Raw genomic sequence first — 21626 nt, forward strand, 5'->3', positions numbered from 1 at the left:
TGGATAAGTTGGTGGTTCATTCCGCTAGGTCAACCCCTGAATAATAAAGGGACTAAGCCTAAAATGAATGAATGAATGAATGAATGAATGAATGAATGAATAAATATATATATTTAACGAATGAATGAGCAGACGATTGAACGAATGAATGAACGAATTGGTGAAGGAACAAACAAATGGATAAAGAAACAAACGAAAGGACAAACGAAAGAATATTGTTATTGTAGTTAAAGGAAAGTTGTGGGCCTGATGGTCAGAGAGTTCGACTTGTAATCAAACGGTTGCAGGTTTAACTCCTGGTCCCAGTAGGAACTGATGACAGAGGGAGTGAATGAACGGCACTCTCTCCATCTTTGATCCCCAGCTGAGGTGCCCCTGAGTAAGGCACCGAACCCCTAATTGCTCCCCGGGCGCTGGAAGCAATGGCTGCCCACTGCTCCAGGTGTATGCTCACTATGTGTGTGTGTTTATGTGTGTTCTCACTTCCCACTCAAAAATGCATGTGTGCACTTGGATTGGCAGAGGACCAATTTCAAGGGTAAAACCATATCTGACAAGGCTCACTTTCATCATACTTCTCTTTACTGTCACTTCTTAAAAATGTAATGCATCCATGAAGAATAAATGTATTAATAAATAAGTAAATAAATACATAGATAGATATTTAATAATAAACAAACAAACAAACAAACAAAGAAATAAACAAACGCAACACTAAAGTATGCATTTTTAACTACTTGCTTTGGAATCTAATTTATTTATTTATTTATTTATTTATTTATTTATTTATTTATTTATTATTTACTAAACAAATAAAGAAATATGTTTATTTGTTAAATAAACAAACAAATAAACAAACAAATAAAACAAACAAATAAAACAAACAAACAAATGAATAAATAAATAAATAAATAAATAAATAAATAAATAAATAAATAAATAAATAAATAAATAAATAAATAAATAAATAAATTCTAAAGTATGGATTTAAAAGAAAACAGCATTGACTGGACAACACCACATTACAAAATCTTGTTGTAAAAATAAAATAAAATAAAATAAAATAAAATAAAATAAAATAAAATAAAATAAAATAAAATAAAATAAAATAAAATAAAATAAAATAAAATAAAATAAAATAAAATAAAATAAAATAAAATAGAATTCTAAAGTATGTAGTTAAAAACATACTTTAGAATTTATTAAATAAATAAATAAATATTTAAATAAATAAATAAATAAATAGCAAACAAACAAACCCAATTCTAACGTATGTAGTTTAAAATCAAACAGCATTGAGAGTTTGCGACTGCACCACACCACAGCACACAATCCGCAGGTGCTTACCTTTGTAGAAGCATTCGTCGCTGTGCATGATGGTTATTCTCTGATGGGCCAGACAGGAGGCTCTGTGGAGCTCACAGTGGTTCTGGTAGAGTTTCCCATCAGATCCACACACAGGTTTGTAATGCGGTTTGCAGCGCTCCAGACATTGACATTCTCCTTCACCTGTTTCTCTGTCCACCACACAGTGTTTCCCCAAACCACAGTACTTATGTTCACAGGGCCCGGGGAAACCAGTCTGACCAAGAAACCCTGCCAAAACAGGTCAAAGAGAAGAGAAATCATGTTAATTCTTTATAATATTACTCAGATGCGATGAAACATGTCATATATAACGATTTCAGGCCACACTTTATTTGTATGTAAAAGTCGAATACTATTAAAGGATAATACAATTTTAGACGGTATTAAAATTGTCCTTTTATAACAGATTTCCTATTGTGACCATCTCTCAAAGGTCATTTTTACCCCTCCTATTTTTTGACCCCAATCTACAAAATACTGTATTTAATACTATATGTAATACTAAATGTTTCATCTTTTAGCACTATTTATGTTTGTCAATTACGACTGGACAACACCACAGCACACAATCATGTTGTAAAAATAAAAGAAAAAATATCAAATTAAATAATAAATTAAATTGAATTAAATAATCGTCCCCCTGCGCTGATGATCTGCAACCAATTGAAGTTATTTATTAAAATGATTCAAAATAGTTCATCTTTCATCCATATTTATGTTTGTAAAAATAAAATACGTAAAATAAAACAGATAGATACTTAATAATACATAAATACTATTCTAAAGCATGTATTAAAAGAAAACAGCATTGAGAGTTTACAACGACAACACCACACACAATCTTGTTGTAAAAAATAAATAAAATAAAACTAAAATAAAACAAAAATTAAATTAAATATTAAATTAAATACTAAATAAAACGACGCAGTGGCGCAGTAGGTAGTGCTGTCGCCTCACAGCAAGAAGGTCGCTGGTTCGAGCCTAGGCAGGGTAAGTTGACGTTTCTGCGTGCATCTTCTCCCTGCGTTCTCATGGGTTTCCTCCCACAGTCCAAAGACATGTGGTACAGGTGAATTGGGTAAGCTAAATTGTCCGTAGTGCATGAGTGTGAATGAGTGTGCATGTTTCCCTGAGATGGGTTGCAGCTGGAAGGGCATTCGCTGCGTGAAACATGTGCTGGATAAGTTGGCGGTTCATTACGCTGTGGCGACCCCGGATTATTAAAGGGACTAAGCCGAAAAGAAAAAATGAATGGTTAAATAATCATCCCTCTGTGCTGATGATCTGCAGCTACTGGAATATATTCAGTCTAATTATTCAAAATATTTTATCTTTCATCACTAGATATGTTAGTCAATAAATAAAATAAAATAAAATAAAATAAAATAAAATAAAATAAAATAAAATAAAAAAATAAAAAAATAATAATAATAATAATCATCCCTCTGCAGTGATGATCTGCAAAACATGATGAAAGTACGTATGTCTGTGATAAAATGCAGCCCGAGTTCTAGCACGCTTTCCCTTTATTAGCGATTACTAAGATTTGAGCTCTTTTGAATTTAGGATTAAGAATTGAAAATGCTCAATCATGTTTCAGCTCCTACTGTTATACAGTACAGGCAATTAAGTTTAAATAAGGCAAATTCATCAATAATGCATGGACAGGCCATAAATAAACTCTCAGAGATTCTACAATGACAAAAAAAAAATAACTCTGACTAATAAGTGTAAAATTCAGTATAAAAATTACAATTACAATAATTACAATTACAATATTACAATATTGTTGTATAAAAACAACAAAAAAACTTAAAGAAACTAAAAAGAAACAAACATAACAGCAAAAAGCTGTTTTGACCAGAAAATGATGCTATATGCTGCAATAATAATAATAATAAAAAAGATTATGGTTATGTGCTTATTTAACCCATTAGATAATTTTCCCAAATCTAAAAGAAGATTTGTTTCTGTAAAGAAAACCAATACGGACTTTAACCATTTTGAGCAAATCATATAAGTCAGTGTCAAATTACAGTTTTACCATCTAACCAGACACCAAGATATTTGTAGCAGTCAACATAATCAATCTCACTACCATCAAATGAGGACATTCTAGGAGGAAACTCAACATGTGGTAAATTTCTATTAAGAACCATACGTTTTGTTTTATTAGTATTCAAAACTTAATGAAGATTGGTAAAAGCACGTTGGATGCTTAAAAAAATGGCTTGCAGTGAAGTAAGCGCTGTAGTCAGAGAAGAACTAGATGAATAAATGATGGTATCATCAGCATATAGATGTATGTAAGAATCACCTGCAGCAGAAGCAATATCATTTATATAGATGTTAAAAAGTGTAGGCCCCAATATGCTACTTTTCTGAATCAACAGGGGATCTGACAGAAACCCCTGCACCCTTACTGAATGCAGATGAGCAGAAAAGTAGACTTATGTATGACATTTATGAAAGAACCCAAATGATGTATAATTAGCAACACATAAAAAAAAAAAGATTATTTATAATTTCCAATCCCCTCACACTGACTTTATATTGGCTATTATATAATTAAGCTCGATTTTGATTATTAATAAAACTCACAGCAATCATGTTACAATGAATCACACACTGTAAAACCTAACAGTGAAAATCAATAAATGAAATAAGCTAGTTTAACTTAAATGAAAAAAAAAGTTATTTTGACTCAATGAAAAAAGTTATGGTTACACATTAACTGATTACTTTAAGCAGAACTCAAAGCTAATGATGAGTTATGAATAAATTAATTATATGTTTTTGTGTTAACTTTAATACCAAGCCATTCGAGTAGCTATGTAGTTGTTTGGACTTGATTTGTTCTGAACTGAACTCATACAGATTTAATAATTAAACTTAAATTGTTAAAGTTACTAATACTATAAATATATCAACATAAAATAATATATACATGCAGTTGAAGTCAGAATTATTAGCCCCCCCTTTGAATTTTTTTCTTTTTTAAATATTTCCCAAATGATGTTTAACAGAGCAAGGAAATTTTCACAGTATGTCTGATAATATTTTTTTTTTCTTCTGGAGAAAGTCTTATTTGTTTTAATTCGGCTGGAATAAAAGCAGTTTTTAGTTTTTTAATAGTCTACAGAACAAAACATCGTTATACAATAACTTGGCTAATTACCCTAACCTGCCTAGTTAGCCTAATTAACCTAGTTAAGCCTTTAAATGTCACTTTAAGCTGTATAGAAGTGTCTTGAAAAAATATTAAATATTAAATATTCTTTACGGTCATCATGGCAAAGATAAAATAAATCAGTTATTAGAGGTGAGTTATTAAAACTATTATGTTTAAAATTTGTTGAAAAAAAAACTTTTCTCCGTTAAAAAGAAATTGGGGAAAAATATACATATATATACATTATTAATTAAATTAAAATTAAACAGGAGGGAGGGGGGGCTAATATTTCTGACTTCAACTATATACATATATATACATAAATATATATATATATATATATATATATATATATATATATATATATATATATATATATATATATATATATATATATATATATATATATATATATATATGTATATATATATATATATATATATATATATATATATATATATATATATATTTATGTATATATATGTATATAGTTGAAGTCAGAAATATTAGCCCCCCCCCCCCTCCTGTTTAAATTTAATTTAATTAATAATGTATATATATGTATTTCATTTGATAAAATTCACTGTTGGTTTCTACAATGTGTGTGTGTGTATATATATATATATATATATATATATATATATATATATATATATATATATATATATATATATATATATATATATATATATATATACATATATATATATACATATATACATATATACATATATATATACATATATATACTTATATTTACAGTGTATCTATATCAACATAAATATTTTATATTTTACTATATTTTTTAGAGCTTACAGTACTCAAACTCTTTTGTTTCAAAACTTAAATGGTTTGCAGCAATGGGTTTCCTCAAACAGTTTGAGTTAACTTAACTTATCGGGTTTTACAGTGCAGAAAACCAAAAGCTGCTTCCTTTAGAGCGATTTTGAGACCTTTTAGACATGCGTAATTAAATGATGACCTCTTTTATCAAGTACCACATAATGAAGACCTTCTGACTGCAGGTTGTTGTAGTAAAAAGAGAAAATTGTCTTTTTTTCCAGCAGTATGGACAGAAGCCAAAGCGGCATCTGATCGGTATTCACACGGCGACCAAAGTGACATCAAAGACAAATGACTAATTCAGCGGCAACGATTGGTTATTGATGAGTCAGCTTTTGAAAGAAAGATGCAGCTGGACTGAAGGTGTGTGTCCACCTTTCATCTGTACACCATCAGACATGCATTTTCATTCCAGTAAAAGCCAACACCACAATCCTTTTGAGCATCATATACAAATGTAGGGATGATCAATGGCGGCACTAAAGAAGCATCATGTCATTTTCCCTTTCATTCAGAGCTGTTTTTTCACTTTAAAGTCTACATGAACCGGAAGCTGCGACCATTTTTTTTTTTCATAATGTGATGCAGTTCCAAGAGAAACAAAATATTAAATGAGAAAACAGTGGGCGTGGCTTGTTTTTTCTGCAAGCTGCAAGCTGATTGGCTGTAGTTAAGAAGGCATTTCCTTTAGAAATATCAGGTAAAGGGTTTGGGGAGAGCTATTACAACCTAACAGACTTCTCCTCCTCACCATTTCTGTTTGTTGTCGAAACTGACAGCTAGAGGGGTGTGGTTAACTATGTTAGCCACGCCCAATACCTCAGACAGACATAATCTGATAATTTAGGGAAGCACATTTTCAGATTTCAATTAAAGATTAGAAGAGCAAACTATTTTTTTTATTAATGACATGCACAGATGAATTGTTCACCACAAATCTAGCAATGTGTGCTAACAAAATCAAGTGGTTAGTTTTGCTTTCATTTGTACTTTAAGGGAATATTTATTTAAGCAAACAGTGTTGAAAATGTACTTTTGAACATTCCCAAGTCGGCAAGTAAAGCGATTAATAAGGTAACATACAACTAAAATGTTTCACAAAAACATTCAAATGATAAAGTTTCCTGCTATAATTTCGAGTAAATTATTTAACAATAACAAACTTTGAACAAACATTCTTTTAACAATACTATACACTTTAAAAAAGGCTGGGTTATTACAATACAATATTGGGTAAATATGGACAAAACCAAACTCTGGGTTCTTTTAATTAATTGATTGATTGGTTGGTTAGTTGGTTGTTTGGTCAGTCGGTTGACTGGCTGACTGGTTGATTGACTTGAAATTTAAATACTGTTTCTATTTTGTAATGGTAAGGGTGAAACAACAATATACAAACTATGGTAATCTCAGGTAGTGATTATATTATTACTTAACTAAATTAAAACTTCCCCAAAAAAACATACACTGTAAGAAATTATAGAGCAAAAAACTCATGACAACATACAGTTAGGGCTTGGGTTAGGTTAGGGTTAGGGTTTAAGTTTGGGATAGGGTTAGGCAAGGTTAGGGTTAAGGTTAGGTTAAGATTAGGGTTAAGGTTAGGTTAGGGTTCAGTTAGGGTTGGAGTTGGGGTTAGGTTAGGTTAGGTTGGGGTTTAGGTTAGATTAGGGTTAGGTTTAGGGTTGGGTTAGGATAGGGTAGGTTATGGTGGGTTAGGTTAAGGTTAGAGTAGGGTAGGGTGGGTTATGGTTGGGGTTATGGTTAGGTAAGGTTAGGTTAGGCTTTAGGTTAGGGTTAGGGTAGAGTTGGTAAGGGTTAGACAACATAATTATTAGCCACGTATTATGTATATTTCTCTCCAATTTCGGTTTAATGGAATGAAAATGTTTTCAACACATTTCTAAACAAAATAGTTTTTAATAACTAATTTCTAATGACTTTTTAATAATAATTTATTTTATCTTTGCCATGATTACAATACATGATATTTGACCAGATTTTTTCAAGATACTAGTATTCAGCTTAAAGTGACTTTTAAAGGCATCCAATTAAGTTAAATAGGTTAGGGTAATTAGGCAAGTTATCGTATAACAGTGGTTTGTTCTGTAGACAATAGAAAAAAATGCTTAAGGGGGCTAATAATAGCTGTTTTTACCAGAAATATTGTGAAAAAAATACTTGCTCTGTTAAACATAGTTTGGGAAATATTTGAAAAAAAATTCATAGGAAGGCTAATAAGTTTGACTTCAACTGTATATGGATCAAAGTAATTGGATTTCTGGTTTTATTTACAACAACAGCAGCAACAGAAATGATAATAAAAAGACAACAAACATCGACAGCAGCCGAAATAAGTTCAGATGACCTGAAAAGGTCAAAATAAAAGCAGGCTTTTTACCAGCGAAGAAAGATTCCTCCACTGGACACGGACAATAAAGCTACGAGACCCAATGACAGCCCTCAGGTGCTGATTATAGCAGATCCATGACATGCATGAGAACTAATAAGAGCTCAGGCACAGGCCTTCAGAAGCACAGACACTCATATCTCTTCTTACAGATGTACACCCCAAGACTTCCAGACTAAATAAAAGGACGAGAACATTAGTTACTCTGTATTCAGGAAGATTTGATATTAGCTGTGAGAAAGAGCATCACACTGGAAGAGAGTCGTGAATGCTTGTCATATCTCGGCTATGTAATTGATATCTGTCTGCACAAAAGCCATTTGCGATGATAAATAGAGCGCCGTCTGCTTTCAGAAGCCAAAGAAATCCCATTCTTGTTCTCCACAGAGAAACTCATTTTTTTTAACCATTCTGCATAAACATTTGAAGGCAGAACTACTGCGAGCTGGGAGATTATTAGTGGATTGTGTGGATATTTGAAGGCAAAACAAACAAAACAAAACCAAACAAGCAAATCCTGACTTCAGAAGAAAAAGAAGCGGTGACCACTTAAAGCACTCTGAATATGGAAATTGAGTCTCTTATATATTTAGATGCATGTGTGTGTGTGTGTGTGTGTGTGTGTGTATGCAGGGGTGCTGCTAGGCAGGGGAAAGTGAGGATGATTCTGAGGGCCTACACACTGTAGGAGTTACTATTAGAACTATTAGAAAGGCAACAGTAACTCAAATAAGCACTCGTTACAACCGAGGTCTGCAGAACAGCATCTCTGAACGAACACACATCCAACCTTGAAGCAGGTGGGCTATAGCAGCAAAATACCACATCGGGTGCCACTCCTGTCAGCTAAGAACAGGAAACTGAGGCTACAATTGGCACAGGCTCACCAAAATTAGACAATAGAAGATTGGAAAAACGTTTCCTGGTCTGATGAGTCTTGATTTCTGCTGCAACATTCGTAGAGTCAGAACTTGGCATCAACAAAATGAAAGCATTGATCAATCCTACCTTCTATCAACAGTTCAGGCTGGTGGTGGTGTTGTAATGGTGTGGGGAATATTTTCTTGGCAGACATTGGGCCCATTAGTACCAATTGAGCATCGTGTCAACACCACAGCCTACCTGAGTATTGTTACTGACCATCTCCATCCCTTTATGACCACAGTGAACCCATCTTCTGATGGCTGCTTCCAACAGGATAACGCACCAGGTCATAAAGCACAAATCACCTCAGACTGGTTTCTTGAACATGACAATGAGTTCACTGTACTCAAACGGCCTCCACAGTCACCAGACCTCAATCCAATACAGCACGTTTGGGATATGGTGGAATGGGAGATTCGCATCATTGATGTGCAGCTGACAAATCTGCAGCAACTGCATGATGCTATCATGTCAATATGGAGCAAAATCTCTGAGGAATATTTCCAGTACCTTGTTGAATCTATGCCACGAAGGATTAAGGCAGTTTTGAAGGCAAAAGAGGGTTTAACACTGTACTAGTAAGGTGTACCTTATAAATTCGCCGGTGAGTGTATATAATTAATAACAATGCATTTAATGCAAATAAAGCATTTAACCATGGCACCTTACTTATATCATGTTTATTTAACCTAATACATAAAATAAAATAAAAAAACATTTAATAAAATTTTAAATTAAAATAATAAAAAAAAAGTAAATAGAATAAATAGTAAATTTACAATACAGTAAAAACACAATATTGTTTGTATTTTTGTACAATAAATAAACAATAAATAGTTCTGCTAAGAATATCTTAGCCCCCCTTTGATTTTTTTTTTTTTTTTTTTTATATTTCCCAAATGATGTTTAACAGCGCAAAGAAATTTTCACAGTATGTCTGATAATATTTTTTCTTCTGGAGAAAGTCTTATTTATTTTATTTCGGCTAAAATAAAAGCAGTTTTTAATTTTTTCAAATCCATTTTAAGGTCAAAATTATTAGCCCCTTTAAGCTATATTTTTGTTTCGATAGTCTACAGAACAAACCATAGTTATACAATAACTTGCCTAATTACCCTAACCTGCCTAGTTAACCTAATTAACCTAGTTGAGCCTTTAAATGTCACTTTAAGCTGTATAGAAGTGTCGAGAAAAAAATCTAGTCAAATATTATTTACTGTCATCATGACAAAGATAAAATAAATCAGTAATTAGAAATGAGTTATTAAAACTATTATGATTAGTTGAAAAAATCTTCTCTCCGTTAAACAAAAATTGGGGAAAAAAATAAACGGGGCATAATAATTCTGACTTCAACCTATATATATATATATATATATATATATATATATATATATATATATACATATATATATATATATATATATATATATATATATATATATATATATATACATATATATATATATATATATATACATATATATATATACATATATATATATATACATATATATATATATACATATACATATATATACATATATATATATATACATATATATATATATACATATATATATATATACATATATATATATATACATATATATATATATACATATATATATATACATATACATATATATATATATACATATATATATATACATATATATATATACATATATATATATATACATATATATATATATACATATATATATATATACATATATATATATATATATATATATATATATATATATATATATATATATATATATATACATATATATATATATATATATATATATATATATATATATATATATATATATATATATATATATATATATATATATATATATATAAACCTTAAAGTGCCAGTACCCATTGGCTTGCACTACTATGATTGCCTAAACGTTATGGAACTGATAATTCATTGAAAAAAAAAAATGGTCATAATGGATTTTGAAATAAAACTGAAATCTTTTTTTTTTTTTTTTTAATAAGGAAGCATTCTTCTAAACCAGACTGCTCACTTTCTATGCCCAATGCTGCACAAATTCAGTTTATTCATGCATTACTTGCTACAAGAGCCATGAAAATGTTATATAAGCTTTAAAATACAGAGCTTTACTGGAGTTTGTAAAGAATGCACAAAATATCCATGACTCTATATGCTGTAGTCGGAGCGTGTGTGTTTCACTTGCGCTTCAGGGACCAAAAATAACAATGCAATTTATTTGTTTGATACACATGCCTAAACAATAATGGAAAAGAATTCAGCTACTGGGAACTTTTTATTCCTTTTATATACAAACATTTCCTGAATACAGCCTAAACATTAAGGGCCAGATTTTTTAACAGAATGCATCAGCGCAAACTGTACTTTTGGCATTAAAACAGGACTGGCAGTTTATAAAGCTCTGGTATTTGAAAGCTTATATAATATTTCAGCCGTTTGAGGTCGTGGATCTTGTAACAAGTAATGCATGAAAACTCTTTTGGGCATATAACTAGAAAGTGACTAGAAAGTGACTTTTAAGCATACTGGTTTGGATTTTTCCATTTGTTTTGTTTTTTTAAAAGAAATATTTCAGTTTAGTCCAAAATCCAAACCATCTATTTTCACCAATATATTTTTTCATGGAATTATTGCTAGTCCCATAAAGTCTAGACAATCATATTATGCAAGGCAATATGTACCGGTGCAAAAAAATGTGATATTCCTAGCAGAACTTCTTACAAAATTACAAAAATAAGGCATTTTAGTGTATTTCAGATAATTTCATTTATTTTAATTTAAATTTTAGTCAGTTTTAAAATTGATTTAATATTATTATTTATTCTTTTTTATTATTTAATTTAATTTAATTATTATTTTTATTTTATTTATCATTTAATTTATTATTTTATTTTAAGTAATTTTTTAAGCATTGGTGGTTCATTTATTTTAATTAAAATTTAGTCACATTTTTAATGAGTACATTTTTAAAATTTAATTTATTTCTTTATTTTACTTTATTTTTAATATGACTTTTTAAGCACTCTGGTTTAGAATTTTTCCCCATTAATTTTTTTAAAATAAATATTTAAGTTTTAGTCCAAAATCCAAAGCAACCATTATTACCAATATTATTTTTCCTATGGAATTATTGTAAGTCCGATAAAGTGTAGACAATCATATAAAGCAAGACAATATGTACCAGCACTTTAAGGTTCAAAAAAAGTAATATTCCTAACAGAACTGTTAACAAAATTACAAAAACAATGCATTTTACTGTATTGCAGATCATTTCATTTATTTTAATTTAAACTTTGGTCAAAATTTTAAATTACTAAATTGTATTTATTTTAAAATGAATTGTTTAATGTATTTTATTATTTTATTTTAAGTCACTTTTTAAGCATTGGTGATGCTTTTTAAGGATCATTTATTTAAATAAAAATAAGTCAAAATTTTTATTGTATTATTATTTTTTACATTTATTTAAGTTAATTTTATTTATTTATTTATTTAACTTTAAGCATTCTGGTTTGGAATTATTCCCCATTTGATTTTTTTAAAATAAATATTGCAGTTTTAGTCCAAAATCCAAACCAACCATTATTACCAATATTATTTTCCAAAAAAGTAATATTCCTAGCAGAATTATTTACAAAGTTACAAAAAGAATGCATTTCTACATTTATTTTAATTCGAATTTTAGTTTTAATTTAAATTTCATAAAATTGTGTTTATTTATTTAATGTGACTTTTTATTTATTTATTTATTTTCAATTTTTCATTTTTATTTTAAATAAATATTTCAGTTTTAGTCCAAAATCCAAACCAACCATTATCACCAATATACTTTCTTTCAGGGAATTATTAGTCTCATATAGTCTAGAAAATCATATAATGCAAGATTCTATGTACCGGCACTTTAAGGTCTAAAAAAGTAATATTCCAAACAGAACTGTTGATGGTTTACAAAAATCACAAAATAATGAATTTTTAGTGCACTGCAGATTATTTTATTCCTTATATTTTATATAAGTTAAATCCAGATATGAACAAATATGAAATTTATGCAATATTGTCATATATCAGATTTATATACGAGATATTAGTCTAGTCCAGTGTTTCCCAACCCTGTTCCTGAAGGCACACCAACAGTACACATTTTCAACCTCTCCCTAATCAAACACACCTGAATCAACTTATCATAACATCAGAAGAGACTCCAACACCTGAAGTTAATGGGTCAAAAAAGGGAGACATCCAAAATATCTACTGTTGGTGTGCCTCCAGGAACAGGGTTGGGGAAACACTAGTCTAGTCCACACTTCCACTGGTAGAGAGAGAAATAAAAAAAGTGCCTTGCCTGGTCACCTGCAACTATATCTATATATTTGCCACTATGTTAGTTTAATCAGTGCTGTGCTTATTTCATTGGTCGACATGTAAATGGAAAAACAAATAAATAAATAACACCCACTTTACTTGCTCTCAGTGAAATTTACTTTTTTTTTTTCAGTGTAAATCTTTTAACTATAGACTCCCAGTGACTCATGCATGAGCGTCAACACGTCAAACTTTCAGCGGCTTTTGTTTAAACACATGGGTTTTGTCTCTTTTCTCTTAACAGCCCGTCATGGTTTCATTCTCTTGTCACCACCAAAGGTGCGAGTGTCCCAGGCCATCTTGATGTTTTCCAGCAGCACAGACGCTGGTCCTCTGGGACTCTGGGTAATGTAGTAAACAACACTCGGCTCGTTGCAGCCCTTTAAGAAGCCTCTGTGGACTCTACCGCTCCAAAAACAGAGCAAACGCATCCGGATAAACAGCCTTCAAACGGCGACATATGAAAGACGACACAGAAAACACGCTCACCTGCCTGCCATTACTCCTCCATCTGCTTCACGATTCCTTTAAGCAAACCAAATCTGAGCTTTTGCTGGGGTGAGTGAGCAATTCTATGCAAATGTCAACCTTGTATTGTTGCAGTTATTCATTCATTCATTCAATTTCCATCAATTTAGTCCCTTTATTCATCAGGGGTTGCCACAGCGGAATGAACCGCCAACTTATCCAGTGTGTTTTACACAGCGGATGCCCTTGCAGCTGCAACCCAGCATTGGGAAACACCCATGCACATTTATTCACACATTGACTACAGCCAATTTAGTTTATTCAATTCATCTATAGTGCATGTGTTTGGACTGTTGGCGAAAACCAAGCAGCAACCTTCCCGTTCTCCCTTGTGAAGCCAATATGGAACTGAAACTGCAGTTCATCGACTGGCCTTTGGGGGCTGGCTCCAGGAAATTCAGATATTCACTGACTGCAATACCAATTGGCCAATTTCACAGCTGATAAAAACATGTTTACAGCCCGGTACAAAAGACGGTTTTGCTGCATAGAGCTAATATTACCCTTCATTACAACTGTGAGGGGGTGATTTTTTTTTATAATTCATCCGTTTCATTTTTATTAAGTTATATTAAGTCTGCATAATTAGGGGCGGGGCCACTTGAGTGACAGCTAGGTCTCACTGGTTACTGTCATGTCATTCCGGCTGATTAGCTGCTGAACTCGACGTATACATCTGTTTTTTGTGACTTTTTTACACAGTCAGTTGCCTTTTGGAATTATTTCTTACAATTATCAGATGATAAAGAATGCTGTGTGCACTTAATTGTGCTCAAAAACCATTCACATGGCCTCCATTTCCCAGGTGAGTAAAATTATATACTTCTATACCATCTCTATAAATGTATTTGTTTTATTTAAGATCATATATAATTTTCTATAGAACTATGATGCACTCCAAAATCTGACAGATTGATTAGCTGTAGGCTATAAAACAGTCATCTGAAATGTTGTCATACAGTTTTATGTCTGGATTTCATCAATAGTCTTGCATTTACTAACACAGATTACATTTGAAGTATTTGGAAGTAATTCACGTTTTCCTCTTGTAGAAAAACATCATAAGGAGTATGTTTAGTGGTTCAATGTATACCCGGAGGCAACCCACGCCAACACAGGGAGAACATGCAAACTCATTCATTCATTCATTTTCTTTTCGGCTTAGTCCCTTTATTAGTCCGGGGTGGCCACAGAAGAATGAACTGCCAACTCATCCAGCACAGGTTTTACGCAGCGGATGCCCTTCAAGCTGCAACCCATCTCTGGGAAACATCCATACACACTCATTCACTACGGACAATTTAGTTTACCCAATTCACCTATACCACGTCTTTGGCCTGTGGGGAAATCAGAGCACCCGGAGATAACCCACGCCAACACAGGGAGAACATGCAAACTCCACACAGAAATACCAACTGACCCAGCCGGGACTCGAACCAGTGACCTTCTTCCTGTGAGGTGACAGTGCTAACCACTGAGCCACTGTGTCACTTGTTGCAGTTATAAAAAAAAAGTGAATTTGATATTATTGTAGTGGTATAATTTTATCATTCATTCTTTCATTCATTCATTCATTCAATGTCTTTTTGGTTTAGTCTCTTTATTTATCTGGGGTCGCCACAGCCGAATAAACCGCCAACTTATCCAGCACATGTTTTACACAGCGGATGCCCTTCCAGCCGCACACCATCTCTGGAAAACAACTATACACACTCATTCACTACGGACAATATAGCTTACCCAATTCACCCCTACCACATGTCTTTGGACTGTGGGGGAAAACGGAGCACCCAGAGGAAACCCACGCAAACGCAGAGAGAACATGCAAACTCCACACAGAAACACCAACTGACCTATCCGAGGCTCAAACCAGTGACCTTCTTGCTGTGAGGCGACAGCACTACCTACTGCGCCACTGCGTCGCCCTCTAATTTAATCTTTTGAAAATATTTTTCCATTTGAATTTTGTTGCATTCCATGATCATATTCATTCGTTCATTCATTTTCTTTTCAGCTTAGTCCCTTTATTCATCAGGCATTGCCACAGCGGAATGAACCGCCAACTTATCCAGAATATGTTTTACACAGCAGATGTCCTTCCAGCTGCAACCCATCACTGGGAAACACCCATACACACTCATTCACACACAGAGTACTGCCATATTTGTTAATTCAATTCACCTATACCCTACGCCAACACAGGGAGAGCATGCAAACTCCACACAGAAATGCCAACTGACTGGCTATTTTCCACTTATGACTGAATATTTGAATTATAGCACTGTTCAAAATGTATCATTTTACAGCTTTTACATAACTTTCCACAATATATATGTACAGTTCCACAATAAATATTTTAAGATAAAAAAATACAGAAAAAAAAATACTTTTGAATTATGAGACATTTCTGTAATTTAACATCCATTATTATAATTTTTTCCCCAGCACCCATCTGCCAGAATTTTACAGATTTCACCAAAATAGTGTTTGTTTAGGCTTGTATTTTACAGTACTGTAAAAATACTCAAAAACGTCTCTGTCAATGTTTTCACACATTATATTTGATTTACCGTCCGTCATATCTATAACAGAGAGGGGTCACATCCATAATGAAGCTTTTCCCTCATAAATGCAAAAGTGTGAAATAAAATCAATCATCGTTGTTCTATAGAGAACAACTCTTATCTTTTTGATTAGCATTATTTCTTTTGGGTTGTGCAGTTTAATTCACAGAATTTCTACAAAGTATTTTGTAGAACAGGTGTCTCAAACTCAAATTGGCAAGAGGCCATATCAGTGACTGACCATTCAAGCACAACATAAAAGAGGAAACCTGATGTAATTGATGTACTGACGCATTCTTCCCCAGAGTATATGTCAAAGCTCCTTCTTTTTGTTTCTTATTGTACATATTAAAGGGGTAGTTTAAATTGCTATTTAAATAAAACAATTTAATAATAAGGATAATAATTTTGTCCCAATCAATTGTTGCTTAACCAAAAGCCCAAGAACAGCAGATTGGGTAACTTTGTTGACTTTCCTGTCAATTGTTCTTCTCAATAAATTATTTTCTTTCTTTGTCTGTCTGTCTGTCTGTCTGTCTGTCTGTCTGTCTGTCTGTCTGTCTGTCTGTCTGTCTGTCTGTCTGTCTGTCTATTACTTTACCATGTTTAATTCAGGCAGCATGGTGGCGCAGTGGGTAGCACAATTGCCTCACAGCAAGAAGGTCGCTGGTTCGAGCCTCAGCTGGGTCAGTTGGCATTTCTGTGTGGAGTTTACATGTTCTCCTCGTGTTCGTCTGGCTTCCCCCACAGTCCAAAAACATGTGCCATAGGTGAATTGGGTAGGCTAAATTGTCCGTAGTGTATGTGTTTGGATGGGTGTGTATGGATGTTTCCCAGGGATGGGTTGCAGTCGGAAGGGCATCCACTGTGTAAAACATACAGTATGCTGGATAAGTTGGCGGTTCATTCTGCTGTGGTGACCCCAGATTAATAAAGGGACTAAGCCGAAAAGAAAATGATTGAATGAATGAATGATGAAATCTAGTGTCATTGTCCGTAGTGTATTTGTGTTGATTGAGTGTGTATGGATGTTTTCCAGTGATGGGTTGTGGGTGGAAGGTTAACTGCTGTGTAAAACATATGCTGGATATGTTGGCGGTTCTTTCCGCTGTGGCCACCCCTGATTAATAAACAGGACTAAGCTGAAAATAAAATGAATTAATGAATGAATGATTACAGACTCATTTTTTTCTGATCCCATAACCCAAATGATTAGTTGTTTTCCATTTTTAATGTGCATTTCCAGCTAACATTTGAGCGCTATTGAGCACATTCTTAAACACAGCTGATTTGCCATTGTGTTCATGTGCTCAACATAAATGACCGTGAAGGTCATCAATTCACTGAACTAACCGCTGTTTATTGAGTGTAACCACAGATACAGGGACACTGGAGCATTTCAAAGTCACGTCAATCAGCTGGTTTGTCTATAAGCGGACATACGAGCGATCCGCCCATGAATCGCAGCTTTAAAAACGCTCCAGTGTCCCTGTATCTGTGGTTACACTCAGTAAACATTGGTGAGTTCGGTGAACTGATGACCTTCACAGCCAATCACAGTCATTTCTGTTGAGCATGTGAACACAATGGCAGATCAGTGCATACCTGTCAACATTGGGGATTTGAAAATAATGGATATGCCCACCATAGTGCACCCCCCCCCCCCCTTAAAAAAAACCAAATTCCTAAATATGTTCATTTGGAGCGGTTTCATTGTAAATAAACAGTTAAATGGTTAGTAATATGTTTTAATATTTTTATTTACAAAAGAAAAAATAAATATATAGATTACCAGCAAATACATTGGCAAAAAGTTCAGCTTATTATAATTAATAGCTATTATAATGAAATAGAATCAAGCTATCAAATCTCAATCTTTTCTTCACTGTATAACTTACACATTCTGATTAAAGAGCAGCGAATGAATCTCTTATTTACTTAGATTTTTTGTTAGACATCTTATTATTATTAACGTTATTATTATTAATTATGTGTATAATTAATCTGTTCAAACACGCACCCAAAACCCAGATTCTAGCTGCGCTTCAAATCGCTTGTACAGATTCCGTTTGGGAAACAGCGTCTATTTATCACTATGAAGCACGTCAGCTGACAGTCATGCACCACTACATGACTGTTTTGAGGATTGCATGGGTGACGGCACCTGTAATGAAAAGGAATCGCACCATTTATATATTTACTTCAAAGTGTTTTCATGCCTAAACAAAGCAAAAGCACAGAACAGACTCGCATTTAAGAGCAAGGGGCGGCCCCTGGTGGTTCGGCGGTATGGGTTGCATATAGGGAGGTTCGGCTCTTTAATGCTTATTTGCCACCCTTCAGAGAAAGACTGAAAATACAGGAGAAATACAGGAAAATACCTTTACGGGATGATAGCCGGATAGAACTGTAGAATACGGGAGAATCCCAGGAAAAATGGGAGGGTTGACAGGTATGAATCAGTGATGTTTAAGAACGTGCAGTTAGCAGGATATGGACGTTTGATAAAGTTTAGTATCGACTGGTACCAAATTCCAGTATTGCGACTACCCTAATTTAAACATGTTTCAATATAATGTCAACATTCACTCAAAAATGTTCTTTTTTTGCTGCTTGTTCAAACTACTCATTTCAAATGAGCTCAAACATCACAAAAAAAGGTTTTTGGGGAACAACATAAATGTTTTATGTTCAATCCTCTTCAACCTATAAAAACAGTTACGTTAACTTAATCAGTTCATGTTGAGACAACATGAAGGAACCCAGCATTTTTTTTTTTTCTGTGTATACTTTTTCTGTGAATTTATGTTATAAGTTTTACTGCAAATGTCACATCCATAAAGCTGGAATTGCTGGAGTGCTGAATGAGATATCACTAAAAGCGCAGCTTCTCATCACTCTTGGGGTTGTATTAACAAGCACCTGCCTGAGAAGAGCCGTATTTATAGAACGATTCGCTATGGGAAAGGCGGAAAAAACAGCAAGTTTGATGTGCTCCCGGGTTTTCGTTCATTAAACACGGTGCTGTACAATCACTAAGCACAACAATTGGCATCTCGGCGCTGGCTGAATTAAAGCGAGACGCCACAGCATCTCAGGCATAATGATGTGCGATCTGTTTCCACCGAGACGCGTCAGTTCGAATCAGTTGTGGCATTATTTCTCGTTTATTATTTTATTTTTCCTTTTATTACCTGACACGGATCAGCTCTAATAAATCTGCTCAACCGAATGAGAGGAGCGATGGAATGGCATTAAGAAACCACAACAATAAACACGGTGGGAGCCTTACTGCATGCGCTCACAGGAATTCACATGTTTGAATTATGTATTATTAATAACATATGTGACTCTATGACAGAAATGTAAGTTTGGGAATATTTTTAGGGGTTAGGTTTATTGAACAGGGCACATTACAGTAGCTTGAAATTCGATTAAAGCATTAGTAAGAGTGGAACTTTTGTTGTTGTTGTTTTTTTGTGGTCAACGTTTATGGAAATGGAAATGTATACAACAAACAACTAAACAAATAAACAACCAAAATAACAGAATAAACTAATAAATAAATAAATAAAATAGGATAAGAAATAGGATACATGAAATAGGGATAACTTACTAACTAAACTAACTAACTAACTAACTAACTAACTAACTAACTAACTAACTAACTAACTAACTAACTAACTAACTAACTAACTAACCAACTAACTAACTAACTAACTAACTAACCAAAATAAAACTGGATAAAATAAAATAGGACAAAATAAATAAGATAAAATAAATAGGATTAAATGAAATAGAACTAACTAAATAAATAAAAAAACAAATAAAATAAGATTAAATAAAATATAATAAAAACAGAATGAAATTAAATAGATAGATGATAAATAAATAAATAAATAAATAAATAAATAAATAAATAAATAAAAATAAAGCAGGATAAAATAAATTTAATAAAATAACATACGAATAAATAAATAAATAAGACTAAATATAATAGGATTACATAAAATAGGATTAAATGAATAAATAAATAAGGGTTTCATGGTGGCGCAGCGGGTAGCACGATCGCCTTACAGCAAGAAGTTCGCTGGTTCCAGCCTCGGCTGGGTCAGTTGGCATTTTTGTGTGGAGTTTGCGTGTTCTCCCCGTGTTCGTGTGGGTTTCCTCCGGGAGCTCCGTTTTCCCCCACAGTCTAAAGACATGCACTATAGGTGAATAGGGTAAGCTAAATTGTCCATAGTGTATGTGTGTGAATGAGAGAGTATGGGTGTTCCCTGGTGATGGGTTGCAGCTGGAAAGGGTATCTGCTGCATAAAACATATTCTGGATAAGTTGGCGGTTCATTTCGCTGTGGTGACCCCGGATTAATATAGGGACTAAGCCGAAAAGAAAAATGAATGAATGAATAAATAAATAAATAAATAAATAAATAAATAAATAAATAAATCAGACAAAATAAAGTAGGATAAAATAAAATAGGAATAAATAAATGATAAAAGACTAAATAAAATAGGATAAAACAAAATATGGATAAATAAATAGGAAAACATAAATAAATAAATAAATAAATAAATAAATAAATAAATAAATAAATATAATAAATAAAATTAAAGTAGGCTAAAATAAAATCAGAGAAAATAAAATAGGAATAAATAAATAATAAAAGAGTACATAAAATAGGATAAAACAAAATAGAAATAAATAAATAAATAAATAAACAAACAAACAAATAAACAAATAAATAAATAAATAAATAAATAAATAAATAAATAAATAAATAAATAAATAAATAAATAAATAAATAAATGAATGAATACATGAATACAATTTAATTAAATAAAATTAAATGAAGAAAAATAAAATAGGATAAAATAAAATAGGAATAAATAAATAAAACAAAAAATGTAAAGCTGCTCAAAAAATATTGTATTTCTCTGACCCTAAGCATCTGTGCGTGACTCTGTTAATAAAACTATCATGACTGCATTGCACTGCAGCTCACAAAGAAAATACACGAGCAGTGTGAGATATTATGAACAATAATAAAAAGAAAAGTGTATATAATATGGATTTTTCTCCAATATTGTGCTGCCTTATTTCATGATGAGGCTTTTTATACTGCATGTCTATAGTCATCTTGGCAGTATATTAATGCATAAAGAGGTTTTATGTTGATGTTAAATCAGGCCCTTGTCATTTTAAACCATCTCATTCAAGATTTCTAATCGATATGTTTTATGAATTGCATTAGATTTATGACTAATAATATATTATTCCTAATTCACAAGAAAAAAAATCTCAATTCTAACCTTGAAGATCAATAAAAGGTAAATGCTAAAAGTAAAGCAATTCACTTTATTTTAGGGGAAAATACTTAAGATATACTCAAGAGCATTTAAGTTATTTTCTTCAGAGAATGAC

The 21626-nt window shown here is 32.3% G+C and overlaps 1 protein-coding gene across 1 annotated transcript in view; it reads right to left on the reverse strand.

Annotated features, from left to right (window-relative positions):
* Positions 1–21626, reverse strand: part of fstl5 (follistatin-like 5) — a 343175-nt gene that overhangs the window by 221895 nt on the left and 99654 nt on the right. The window contains 1 exon segment of the mRNA XM_056472163.1: positions 1348–1596. Within this exon segment, the coding sequence (XP_056328138.1) occupies positions 1348–1596 (249 nt within the window).

The sequence above is a fragment of the Danio aesculapii genome, chromosome 14, assembly GCF_903798145.1.
Source record: "Danio aesculapii chromosome 14, fDanAes4.1, whole genome shotgun sequence".
Lineage (NCBI taxonomy): Eukaryota > Metazoa > Chordata > Actinopteri > Cypriniformes > Danionidae > Danio > Danio aesculapii.